At 41.4% G+C, this 13,163-nt stretch overlaps 1 protein-coding gene across 1 annotated transcript; it reads right to left on the reverse strand.

Annotated features, from left to right (window-relative positions):
* Positions 1-816: 816 nt before the first annotated feature.
* Positions 817-12,496, reverse strand: LOC114801969 (snRNA-activating protein complex subunit 4-like). Its single transcript, XM_029000517.1, has 25 exons — positions 12,336-12,496; positions 11,818-11,949; positions 11,687-11,727; positions 11,512-11,614; positions 11,395-11,429; positions 11,169-11,309; positions 10,942-11,067; positions 10,782-10,860; positions 10,620-10,701; positions 10,442-10,543; positions 10,266-10,338; positions 9,712-9,876; positions 9,330-9,480; positions 9,030-9,136; positions 8,834-8,928; positions 6,756-6,850; positions 6,043-6,128; positions 5,469-5,924; positions 5,257-5,340; positions 4,869-5,091; positions 4,704-4,774; positions 4,566-4,622; positions 4,323-4,353; positions 1,312-3,314; positions 817-1,225 (listed from the first exon to the last, which is right to left on the reverse strand). The coding sequence occupies exons 2-25, from the start codon at positions 11,930-11,932 to the stop codon at positions 1,148-1,150; spliced, it is 4,599 nt and encodes a 1,532-aa protein (XP_028856350.1). The 5' UTR covers positions 11,933-11,949; positions 12,336-12,496; the 3' UTR covers positions 817-1,147.
* Between the last annotated feature and the right edge of the window lie 667 nt (positions 12,497-13,163).

Here is a 13,163-nt window from a genome sequence, read left to right on the forward strand (position 1 = left end):
AGAGGTGTCCATGCTTGTGGTCAAATCCCAACTTCTATGGGATAGATGATTGCATCAGAACACACTCTCACTTTCCAGAACTGCATAGTCCAAAGTGGCTAGTGCAGGACACCAGCACACTACAGAGCAGGCTATCACACACACACTTCACCCCCTATGAGCAATTCAGAGTCGCCAATCCACTTAGAGCACATGCCATTGGATGGCAGGAGGAGTACTGGAGTACCTGGAGGAAACCCCCACCAACACATGGAGACACACAAACATCTCACACACATAAGGTCCAAGTCAGGATTTGAACTCACAGTTGTGGATATGTGAGGCCACATCACTAACCATGCAGCACAGCAGAATCTAACATAAATGATAGATTTATATGTAGCTAAACTATTCCAGCTGTGAAAGGGTGTAAGCTTATCCTGTGAGCTTTTTGTGGCGATTCTAAGTAATACACCAGTGTCACCCATTACCTTAGTCAAAGCTTGTCTTCATGACGAAGGTGTTGGTTGTTTATTGAAATATCTTTTTGTTTAATGTCCCGGTCTCCCAGGCAAGTAGAGAAATAATCATTGGATAATTAATGAACAAAATGTACTACCAGTCAAAGGTTTTTACACCTACTTGATTGCGGGTCCTTTTTCTTCTGAGAATTTGTAGAGAAAAAAAAAAAAAAAAAAATATATGGAGCGTTTCACTCCTGACATTCTTTTTCTCTATTACATTAAATATCTTCATTTGACAAACTTCAAAATTGTCCACATTGTTGTCTGAAAAGCCTCCTGGCAGGCTAAAATATACGTGACCATATACACGTAACTCAACTCTGTTGTATTGTACCAAAAATTAGCAGTTTATTTTATTTTACACATCAGTATGTTTAAATAAATATTGGCATTAACAAAAGCACTTAAACAAGAATGTTTGTGCCAAGAACAGTTTCAATATGAAGATAAACGTGAACATCTTCACACTGCAAAGCTGTCATAAAAATCTGAATGCTAGTGCAAATAATAAGAGGGGGGGAGGGGGCCTTCGGCAGAGTTAGCAAAACAGTTTCAGATGTAAAACTTTCGCTACCATACACTTCAAGCATTCCAAAACAAGAATGAACATTTCCAGTGTGAGCCATAAACAGCTAGACCCGTCTTCACTGCTCAGGGCATCTATTTCTGAGCCCAGAAATCTGCCTTCCTGACGAAGTCTCCGTTGTAGTCAACAAGGAAGCCTAAATGAAAAGCACCAGACACACAGATTAAAAATGCATCACAGCAACATAGGCCAAAACTAACAAAAGAGAAAATGAACACTAACTTCTGAGCACTCGCCATGACTTAATTCAAGTGCTTCTTCATTTTCATTGCCATTGGTAGCCAGTGGGTTCAATTTTTGTGGATGTAAGGAGGCCAAAAACGCAGGTAGGGTGAAGCATGAGAGGAATCTTGCCTTGAGAAGCAAGTAGGCTGGATTGCTGCTAAACTTTGTTGACACCATGTTCCTCAAGATGGCTATTTGTTCTTCCTCCGTTTCCACACTCTTCAGTGGAAGAAGTTGCAAGGCATTCTTCAACAGGGTGTCCTTCACACTGAGGAGACCTTGGAAAGTGTTGATGTTGCTGACGAATGGCGGGAGGTAAGGCATGGATGTGTCTAGTTCAGGAAGAGTGATTCCACCCTTGCCTGCTGCCCAACATCTCACCTCAGCTGAGCCTTCCAGAAAGAGCAGGCTTTGATCCAAACTAGACATGGAGCTAGAAAGAGGGAGCAACTGTGGATGTGGCTGAATTCTCGTCAATTTTCGGGCTGAGGTTGAATGCAACACCGACGAGGCACTGACAGTATTAGTAGATGGTGGAGGAGCCTCAGACAGGCTAAGACTCTGCACTGCTACTGAGGGTTGCATCGTTTTGGGTGATATATTGAATACCAAGGGATGAACATGCATACGTGAGCCAGAAGATGACGGAGTGACACTGACAGTGGAAAGTGTTGCAGAAGTCACTGCTACAACTTCTGAAACGGGGGCTGCTCTTTGGACCGTGGGAATACTAAGCACAGACGTGTTTCCTTGGAGGTTCAGTGTGGATGTTTGCTGAGACGATGTGCTGGCCAGAGTTGTGGTGGTTCCTTGAGAACTAGACAAAGTTGTGACTGTGCTGACCAAAGGTGAAATCATAACAGATTTGGATGACTGGACAACGGGAACATTAAGTGGAGTGGGTGCAAGCATACTAATTGCAGAGGTGGTTACTTGGCCACTCGGCTGGCTACTTGTAGCAGATGTGGGGCCACTGAGACCAGAAACATCAAAAATGGAAATGAACGCCTGAGGGTTGGCAGAAGCAGTGAAATGTAAATTGGGAATGTTTACAACAGGGGTAAATGCTTGGACAACAGGTTCAGAGGTCTCTTGGACAACAGGAACATTATGGCATGTGGCCTGGTCACTAGACACCAAGGCCATGGTTACTGCCTTTTCCCCATGATTGTTGCCTTCAGAGGCCACTTGTGGAATGCTGGATTTATTACAGACTGACAGTGTCAAGTTAGAGGTGGCTGCATTATTGGCAGGCCTTGACTTTTGGTCAGCAGGGGGAGTCTTCTGGGTACCATCCACAGAGGTGACCAACTGAGCTGTGCTGCCCACTGATGTCCCCACAGATTTTTCGGATGTCTGCTGAACACCGAGCGCATTCGTCACAGCAGGAACCAAGGAGGCCAAAGGTGTTGAGGGACAGTCCATTTCAGGAGCATTCAGAGTTAGCAAAACCGGGTTGACCTGGTTAACAACAGGAGTTGGGAGAGCAATGCAAGGGACTCCACTGATTCCATCTCCTGTAGTCACAGGAACAAGCCCAGAGGGAGCGAGGATCCAGGTAACGGGTGAAGGCACTGGAGCCGGCAGCAGCATATGATGCTTCTTGTCTTCAGGTGAAGTCAGTGAGCCAGAAAGCAGCATACGAGGCTTCTTGTGTTCCGGGGACAGACTTTTAGCTGCTTTGGACTTGGCCATGTTGGTTTTCATTAGCTCCTTCATTTTTTCTGTGGGCTTCCTCTGACGTTTACATGAAACTCTTGGGGTGTCCGGCTCAGAAGCCGTAGATGGAGCAGGCTGATTGGGTGACTGTGCTCGCATAACAGGCTGGGGTATTGCGTTTGGAATTACCAGGCAGGCCTTTTGAGAAGTCACTGGAAGCAGCTGAGATGGTTCTACCAGCCTTGACTGAGTCTGAGTCTTTCTTAAGAACTCTGAAACCCGTTGATTATAGAGGATGTCAGCCACTGTGGGTGTAGTGCGATGACTTGACTTAACAGGGGCTGTGTGGGAGGGAAAAAAAGGATTCAAGAAACACTAGACACTGTAATAGGTCTTACTCAGCTCCTGTAACACTGTGCCTCACACACAATATTTCTATGCTCCTTTCATCAAGGTAACCTTGTGATAGTGCCATTACCAAAAAAAAAAAAAAAAAAAAAAATATGGGGTAGGGCTCAATCAGTCAAATATTTTTAGCCTAGTAGCTCATGTTTTGGCAGTATTTTTTACCAAATAAATTGACTATTTCTTAAATGCCACAGATTTAATATTCTATTTCTTATTCTCTATTTGTGAAGTATCATCTTGTGCAACTGCGCTTCACTGAAGGTGCTGAAATAAATTTGTTCTGGTGCCACTATTAATACATTTACATTTACGTCATTTGGCAGACGCCCTTATCCAGAGCGACTTACAGCTTCTTTCAGCTACAGAGCTGAAAGAAACTATATCGTCCAATAGTTTGCTTGATGTTAGACTTGAAATAAACCAAACATCTTCCAAATGATAAGAGGACAAATTGTCAGTTCTGGAGACGAGTTCACCAGTTGTTGATGCAGTGCTGCCTTCTGATGACAACTATTTGCTATGCTGAAATTGCATGGCACTCACAAAGTAAAAAATATGGGAACTTCATTTGGCAACATTGCAGGATCTTTTGTAATTACATAGCCTAAAAATAATTATTAATTGCAATTTTTCACAGCCCTAAGACAAGGTGCGCATTTGTCTCACAACATTGAAGTAGAATTTAATACAAGAGGCAGAGCATTGTGATAAACATGCACAGTTGGTCCTTGTAAGTTCCAAGGTTGTGTCAGGACTGATATTTACACACAACATATATGACATACTTAAAATGTCACATCGGTTTTAGCCAGAAAATGTAACTAAAATAAAATTTAAAACAAATAGCAAAAAAGCTGTGGACAAAATTTCGGACAAATATCCCCTAGGTACCTGTTGTCAGAAATAAAAGTATTGAAGGGCTGACATCGGAGGTTACATACCTTTTGGCATAGATGCTGGCGGCAGAACAGGCTAAAAAAATTAATACAAAGTTTAGAAGAAACAATGAACCAAATAAATGTTGCAATAGTTCACTAAATAAGGTGAATTACATTTATTCACAGTTTGGTTATGATCCCCTTATGATGGACGAGGTCTACCAATAGGCTATTGATTACTGTTGACAGTATTATATTTGTCCCAGCATTGGCCAGTAAAAATTTACATTTTGCAATTAAAGTTACCTTATTGTTGCGACAGTCTATGATCTTCCTGCAGCCAACAATGTCAATGTGAAGAATCTGTAAAATAAAGCACACTTAGTACACAATAAGTTCCACCTTTTGTTTTAGGGTCAGGCCATATAAGCCCTTTTGATTCACCTTCAGGAAGAGCAAGAAGACTGAGGTGCTTGAGAGGCTGGCATGGGCGGCTCGCTTTCTAATAACATCAGCTTTAAAAGAAAAACCCAACATTAACCACAGCGGCACCATAAACAGTGTAAAAGATTGTGGCAGGGGAAAAAAAAAAAAAAAAAACTAACTCACCTTGCAGGTTCTTTGTCTGAAAAGCAGGCAATGGTAAGACCACAGAGCCCACCCATGGAGAGATGGCAATTTGAAGTTCCAAGTTCATCGTTGATCCATGACGGACAGGTCTTTTAGGGCCCCTTGCTGAAGGTGAATGCTCCTGTTGCTTGTTGCTGTTTGCGGCTCGTGTCTGACCGCATTGTTTCCCTGGGTTCAGCCTGTTAGCTGCTCTCTGCCTCATCTTAACAGAACGCAAATGAGTGGTTTCTAGTAGTGAGCATGTTATTGTTCTGTAGTAATATGACAACTTGAGTGAAAGTCACCATTCAAAAACTAGAAGTTTCCTTCACTAGATCTGTTCCAACACACTAGCCATAACTCAATTTTATATTATACAGCATCTTACCTCTCTGACAATGGAATCCCTCAAATAAGTAAAATATTGCACTACATCATTGTAAGGGACTTTGAGCATTTCATCCTCATAAATCTGTAGAGAAATCATTAGAGATTGTAAATTAGACAATTGAGGAATTGAGGAAAAAACAAAAAAACAAACAAAAAAAAACAGCACTTTATTATGTAATGTGTTATAAAAAGACATCTTGGGTCACCAACCCTGGTCTTAAGATCCCCAGTGTCTTCTGACACAAAAGTGTTCACAGGCGATCCATTGCGATCCAATATGGTGTAGCGCCTTTGCGGGAATGGTAATATACTCTGGGATTTCTCAGCCTCTGGTTTGGGTGGATTGAACAGCACAGTCCTGAGGATACCTAGCTTCACACTGGGTTTTGGGATCCACTCTGAAATGGGGGTCTGGATATAGTCAGGTTCAGGTGGTTCAAGCTCAACTGGATCTTCAGGCTGTCTATTGCTTTCGGATTTTTCATCATCGCTGTCCATGAACTCCATCTTTATGTTCTCTTCATCTGAAGATGGGCTGTATGCATCCAGGTTTTTCTTTACAACGCGTCTTTTTGCTTTTCTCCTGTTGGTCTTTCTTCTTTGTGTGTACGTTCTTTTACGTACTGGCTTGACTCCTGGAACAGTTTTCTTTCTTCTGTGTATAAGCTGCAGTACAAAAACATAATAGCTTCACATCATGCACATTTTGTCTGAAAGGTTCAATTTCAATTATTCCGATTATTTAATTAACATGTTTAATAGTATGCAATGTTTTGTGACATACTGTAACTTTTGTCAGTGTTTTCCACTTCTGCAGGCATTGACTATCAGTACGACCAGGAACCTCAGAGGAAATCTTTGACCATTTTCCTGTAAAACAGAAAGCATGGACAAGTTACTTAGAAATGATTTAAAGTAAAGCATACAAACATCTTCAAAAAGCAAAAGCAGAAATAAAGTCATCAACACCATTTACAAACCACAATGATTTTCCAGAAAAATTTTTTTTAACCCATTATCTCATATGACTGAACTAAAAAAAAACAACAAAAAACATTTGTGTTCATTTTTTACACCCAATCATCAAGCAACTGTAATGCTTCGCATTTTAATGCCATGACTGTCAGTGGAGCTACATTTTTAGGGAAGGGGTTGGAAATTCTCTGGGTAGAAAGAGAACGGGAATTAACCTTACCCCTTATGACGACATAAGAGGACTAATTCCAGATCAGGCTGGTTGAGCTGCTGCTCTCTTAACCACGAATCAGAATGGCCAAAGCACTCTTTACACCTTTTGTTATTTCTAGCCACTGCAGGATCACAGACAGGCTAGGGGAACTAGTATAAATGTTAAATAATCTCACAAAGTGATATTTTCGTGATAGGGGACATTTAAAAAAATACATCTTATAAAAAATATATAAATCTGTTTGTAGTGGCGCACACTATGCACAACAGACACCTAGTGTAGCAAATCACAAGTCCACAAAACCTTACCAATTCCATGTCTTGCCACTGCTCTCCTCAACATTTCTTCCTCTTCAATGTCCCATACTCCTTTCTTCACAGACTCACAAAGGCAGTCCAAATATCTACCAAGACAAGAGCAAAAGGACTACAATTAGCATCTCAGTGATAAAGTTCAAGTTTAGTCTGATTTAAAAGGTCCATGTCCATCTTGCCTAACGTAGGGATTTGAAATAATTATTTATCAGCCTTTGTTTTTATTCTATTTCCTTTTGGCTTACACAAAGACTATTTGTGCTTGAGATAGTTCTTGGTATTAATTTCATGCATAATAATGATGGATTGACTATTTGGATACTTTGTCCATACACTAGTCACACAAAATCTTTGTAGAGTAAATAGAGTCATGTGAGAAAATTAGGACACACCATTAAATAATCGAAATAATCCGCTCTTTATTAGGAAATGTTAACATATCAATGTCAAATCATCTTCTTATGTATGTCTGGAAAAGAAAGGGACTTAATTACAATTACTTTTTTTTTTTTTTTTTTTTACACATCAAAAAAAATTTAACAAAATGTGTATTTTAATGGAGAAAAATTTAGGACACCCTACCCCCTAATAACTAGTGTTGCCCGCTTTGGCTGATATAACTTCAGTGAGACACCTTTGGTAGCCTTTTACCAGTCTCTGACATCGATCAGAAGAAAGTTTGCTCTCCTCAACGCAGAATTCTTTCAGCTGTGAGATGTTTGAGGGCCCATTTCAAGTCACCCCACAGCATCTCAATGGGATTAAGATCAGGGCTTTGACCATTCCATTTCTCTCCACTTCTTAGTTTTTAGCCTGTAATTGGTGGATTCGCTGAAATGCATTGGGTCATTGTCATGTTGCAGTATCCAGTTCTGCTTCAGCTTTAATTTTTTGCAGATGGTTTCACATGTTTTTCAAGCACCCTCTGATACACCAAAGAATTCATGATGGATTCTATGATGGTGAGCTGGCCAGGTCCTGCTGCAGCAAAGCATCCCCAAACCAAGATACTGCCACCTCCATGCTTCACAGTTGGTGTGAGGTTCTTTTCTTGGAAGGCTGTATTTGGTTTACCCCAAACATGTCTTCTGTTCTGGTGTCCAAATAAGTTTCCTCCTTGCACACCTCCCATGAAAGTCATACTTGTGTAGTCTCTTTCTGATATGCACTTTCACACTGACAGTAGCCAGAGCCTGCTGTAGTTCCCGTGATGACATTTTAGGATTTTTTATGACTTCTTTGAGCATCTTACAGTCTGCTCTGGGGGTCAATTTGCTTGGACGGCCAGACCTGGGCATGGTGGCAGTTGTTTTGAATGTCCTCCACTTGTAAACAATTTTTCGGATGGTGGAACGGCTTATGTCAAATTCTGTTGAGATCTTTTTAAATCCCTTACCAGACTCATAAGCAGCCACAATCTTCTTTCTGATGGCATCAGACAGCTCTTTAGATCTCACCATGGTGCTCACTTCAACAGTCAGGAGCACACCAAACTAATCTAAGGTTTAACCAAGGCAAGGCTTCTTTACAATGCTGGGTAACGATGTACTGATCATATGCACCTGACGTTATACAGCTGTGTCTGATTTTAACCATTTTAAGTGGGATAATATGTGGGGGTGTCCTCATTTATTCCTCACCGGAAATTGCATTCTTTTTAAATTACAATTTTGAATTGTTTAGTTATATTGTTTGGATGCCTCAATATCATTAGAATTGATATTAAATATCCATGTCCAAATATATTTTTATGACATGACTGTATGTAAATAGAAAAGGTTTGGGGTCAAATACAAAAAACCCACCACAGAAAATTAATCAAACAACAGCAAATCACCCTCCTAAATTCTAATCTGGACATGTTTGTCCAAAAACATCACCCAGGGTTGTGAGTGAAAAAGATTTTACTGCTGTAATCATTTCTGGACCACCTTTGAATGTTTGACTGCCCTGCAACATTATGAAGGTAGTATTGCACGGATCGTTGCTTTGATCGTTGACATAATATTGATATAATAGATGGACTGATCCAAACTATGTACCGGTGAGCATGAAAACAGTCCCTCTATTACCTGTCCCGACATTGTCCATCAGTCCTTCCAGGCACTTCAAACTTGACTCTAAACCAGTTGGGGATGCCATGCTTTTCAATTGCTTTCAACAGCAACTGTAACAATACACACAATAACACATTCCTGGAAGTTGAATATATAATATAGTTGTTATATATAATGTAATACAGGCTGGGCTGAACCCTTTAGTTTGTACCTCATCTTCTTCTTTAGACCAAGGACCTTTCTTGAGAGATGGATCAAGAACCATGGTCCACCGATACATCACCTGTGCAGAGTCACGGTTGGCCATAAAATAGGAGACTGAGAGAAAGCAGAGCAATACTCAAGACACCGGCATTCATGACAGTTACAAAGAAAAACAGCTTGAAATGAATGAAACTTAAACATTTCTGAAAATCCCAAACTCACATTAAAGCTTTTATTTTAATTCAGTTCATGTTTGCAGAGACATTTTATGCATCCATGGGGAAAAAAATGCAACATGACCCCTTACCCTGAGTGTATGGGATAAAGTTGCCAATACGCATCTTCTCTACCAGGTATCTAAGGACCTTGTCCTCCTCTTTGGTCCATGGCCTCTTTCTATACTCCTTGCAGACATAGCGCTGGTGTGTTTGGAAGCACATGAAGGCAGTCCTGTTGGTCTAAAGTGGGGACACAGTAACAATTGTAAGTTGTCTGACATACGTTTGACAAAAAAAATAGAGCTTATATACATGTATTATCAACAAATTTCATAATATACAATCTGCAGTAACTTTCATGTTATGATGATTTTGTCAATAATACTGAAACTGTTCTGCATACACTACAAATAAATCAACACCAACTAAGAGATCATCAAAGTTGCAAGAGCACATTCTTGCAAAACTTACACCAAGATCATGGGCAATTAATTCCCAGTTACTGCTATGGTGTTCCTCAACAATCTGCTTTAATTTGTCAATCTCATCTTGATTCCACTTGGTCTTGTTAACTGAAGGATGCAAATAATTCTGCCAGAATCTCTTCAGGTCTTCACCTTGCCGTGTGCCTTCGAACTAAAGCAGAAGAAAGAAAAAGAGTAACAAAAGAAATACATTTTTTTCCACTAGATTTCTTGTGAATTCTTGAAGAAGGGTTCTCATTACCAAACTGAAGTGATTCAAATATGATACTTTAAAGATCATGCATTTTAGAGGGAAAAAATGTTTTCACAGTGCACTTATATTCATGTGTAAATAATAAATTACACTCATAAATTGCTCTTGCTTGTGTTATAGCTTGCATACTTTTTACTATTTACAATCCTTATTCTTTATTATTCTACTTATTTCTATAGTTAGTACTTTAACTATGCCCAGTCAAAACAGAGTGGTTCAGAATGCATTTCACTGCGTGTTGTACTGCTATAACTATGCACGTCACATTCAAATCTTGATTTACGCACATCAATATTTGCAATTTTCTCCCAGTCATGTTCATCGGTTCGGTCTCCCACCAGCTCTTCTTCGTTCATTGATCTGCCAAATTAACAAAAGCTGCATTTTAAAATCAGTCCGCATGTAAGGATCAGATCCGAAAAACAAACTCAAAGCACCGACAATCAATGAAACACAAAAATACCGTATATTTGAGATCTCCCTTTCTATTTCACAGATTTGTTTTTCCAGGATCTGCTTCTCCATGTCATCACTTTGGGGCATTTTTCTTTTCATGTATTGTATCCTCAAGAAAAATAATGAGTGAAAGTCATTTCTCAAGCAAGCGTGGTACACTAGTGCATAAGGGTGTGGGGACTTACTTTGACATCTTTGGCTGAATTAAACGTTTCATGGAGTCCTGGACTACTGCATTCACTAACAACGTCTTCTGCCATCCCTCCCCTGAATAAACAGAAGTGGAAGTGAGCCTGAGCCACGTCGAGCTACATCTCTCATTATGACAGAACAGTGCAAGTATTTACATCTTCTGATGGTTTTCTCATCACAGGTCTTGGTCCAGGCAGCCATTTTTTCTTTGGTTTCCGGATTGGCAGGAGGGCCCTTAGATTGAGTCGCGGACATGTTAAATGTGACCAGCTGCCTAGAAAACCAGCATAAATGGAATATTTTTTTGCTGCGTACCAGACTGGTGACTTTGTCCTTAAAATAAGGCCTCATGAAATTCCCTAAGAAAAGTTTCAGTGGGGGCAGTCCTGAAAGAGACGGGTTTGGAGTTGTGGGGCCGGACATCTGAACCTCAATATCTTTCTGCAACGACAAATGAATCACAATAATATAGATTTTTTTAAATGGTTACAGGTTCATAATAACACATTCTGGTAAATCGGCACATTAGAATCTACGCCAACCTGCTGCTGCTGATTATCCTTGAGCAGGCGTTCAAGTTCCAAGAGCTTTTCTTTCAGAACCTGCTGATAGACCAGGTTGAGCTGCAAGCAGGTATCTACGTTCTGAGGCAGATCCAGCTCTTCATCACTGTCCTCCTCTCTCTGTTGCAAATAGTTGGATGCAGATGTGGGAAATATCAAGCAGATCCAGAGACTTACGTGCTTTTAAAAAGCCAAAACTACTCACCCCATCGGCCCAGCTTGCAGCACTGTTCTCATCGTCTGTTCAAACCAAACGTGAAATACCTCACCATTTCGAGAGAGATTCATTCCAGCTTGTGAGACACAGGCAGCCGAGACTCACCCGACAAAAGCTCCTGGGCTGCAGCGTTCGAACTGAGAGCCTGCTCCAGCTCTTGTATCTCCCTCTCGACCCGCTGACGCTCCACTGCAAGGTCCTCCCCAGCCTGCAAGACAACAGCAGACATGCAGGACCCATTACAGGCCCAGGTATCACGAGAGGGACCGCAAAGTCTCACCACATCCACAATTTCCAAGTCACTGTCATCCGTGTCGTCGTCTGCAACAGAAAGTGAGAAAGAAAGAAAGAAAGAAAAAGTAACTTTTCAACGCAGCACTCGGGCTTTGAAGCGCCTGAAATCCAACTCACCGCTGGAAGAGGCAGCCAAGTCAAGCTCGCCTCCTTCTGCGCCCAGACTCTGCTCCAGCGCCTGGATCTGACGCCGAATCCTCTCCCTTTCGGCGTGTAACCTGGCGGCTTCCATCGCTTACCACGCGGGTCCTGAGTGGGGGACAGTTTACGCAGAGCAGAAATAAAGCGGCGAACATCAATGCCATACACCACGGGTCCGCGGTGTATCTGGAGCGTGGTTCCCCGGCCGTTAGAATGCATGTAAAACGGGCAGAACATCGTTCCGAGCAGAGTTCCGAGCGCCAGGTCTGCGTTTGTCCGTGCCGCGGCACGCAACGCGACAGCGGGAAAAGTGTCAACTACACATCACATACAATTTCCACACCAGAGAGTCGATGGCGTCGTCACAATCCACTTACACGCGTGACAACATGCCGCGCTGTTTTATTTAAGGCGCTAATTTTCATGTTAAGACAAGAATGTTCGATACCCACAATGCATCGGGGCTGAATATAAATACATAACGACGCTCTTACGTTCGAGGTTCCGGATCCTGGAGCAACCGAGCTGTAGTCGCTTCTGAAAGGCGTAGTTAAATTCACTCATCTAGTAAACGTGTTTGTAGCCCCGTTTGACAGGCTTGAATTAATACTTCATACTAGGAGCGACATGTGACCGCCGTTCAAGTCGACAACAGTTCAGCTTCCGGTTGCTGTAAAAATAAAAGTCTTTCTATCTTTTATTCTCCTCCGTGAAGACAGGTCACGGTACGAGGGGAGAATGTACCTTTTAAAGACAATAAGATATAAGGTGGCGCAAGGTTGTTTAAGCCTCGTACAATAAAACTATAAAATACAGTAGGTACACTTTATGGCGCAAAAGAGATCAAATAAATACACATCACCTCAACTCTGCAATAAGTGGTGATGTATAGTAGGTGAATGAATAACATGGAATAACAAAATCTGTTTTGTGTCTCAGATTTTTGGAAAACGGGCTTGTTACTGTTTGAAGATACCTCTCTTGGCGGAGCATCATTTCCAATAAGTAAGTTTTAGTGTCCAGGACATAGTTCCAGGAAGTTACCCAGTCCTCCTCCATGGAGGTCCTTTTCTTAAGTCTGTGTTCACTTTTTTGAAGGGGCTGGGGTCGAGCACAAAGAGGCCACCCCCTCTGGCTTCAATGCCCTGAGGATGAGTGATGAACACTTCCAGAGAAGGCCAATCAAACGACCTCACAAAACCATCTAATTGGTATTAGTGACATGCACCGTGTACAAAGAGCAAGGATTTAATCAACGCGATCTTATAATCTGCGCTTACCGAGAATTCCTTGTTTGTAGGGAATAGTTACAATGTTCAGTA

The sequence above is a fragment of the Denticeps clupeoides genome, chromosome 1, assembly GCF_900700375.1.
Source record: "Denticeps clupeoides chromosome 1, fDenClu1.1, whole genome shotgun sequence".
Lineage (NCBI taxonomy): Eukaryota > Metazoa > Chordata > Actinopteri > Clupeiformes > Denticipitidae > Denticeps > Denticeps clupeoides.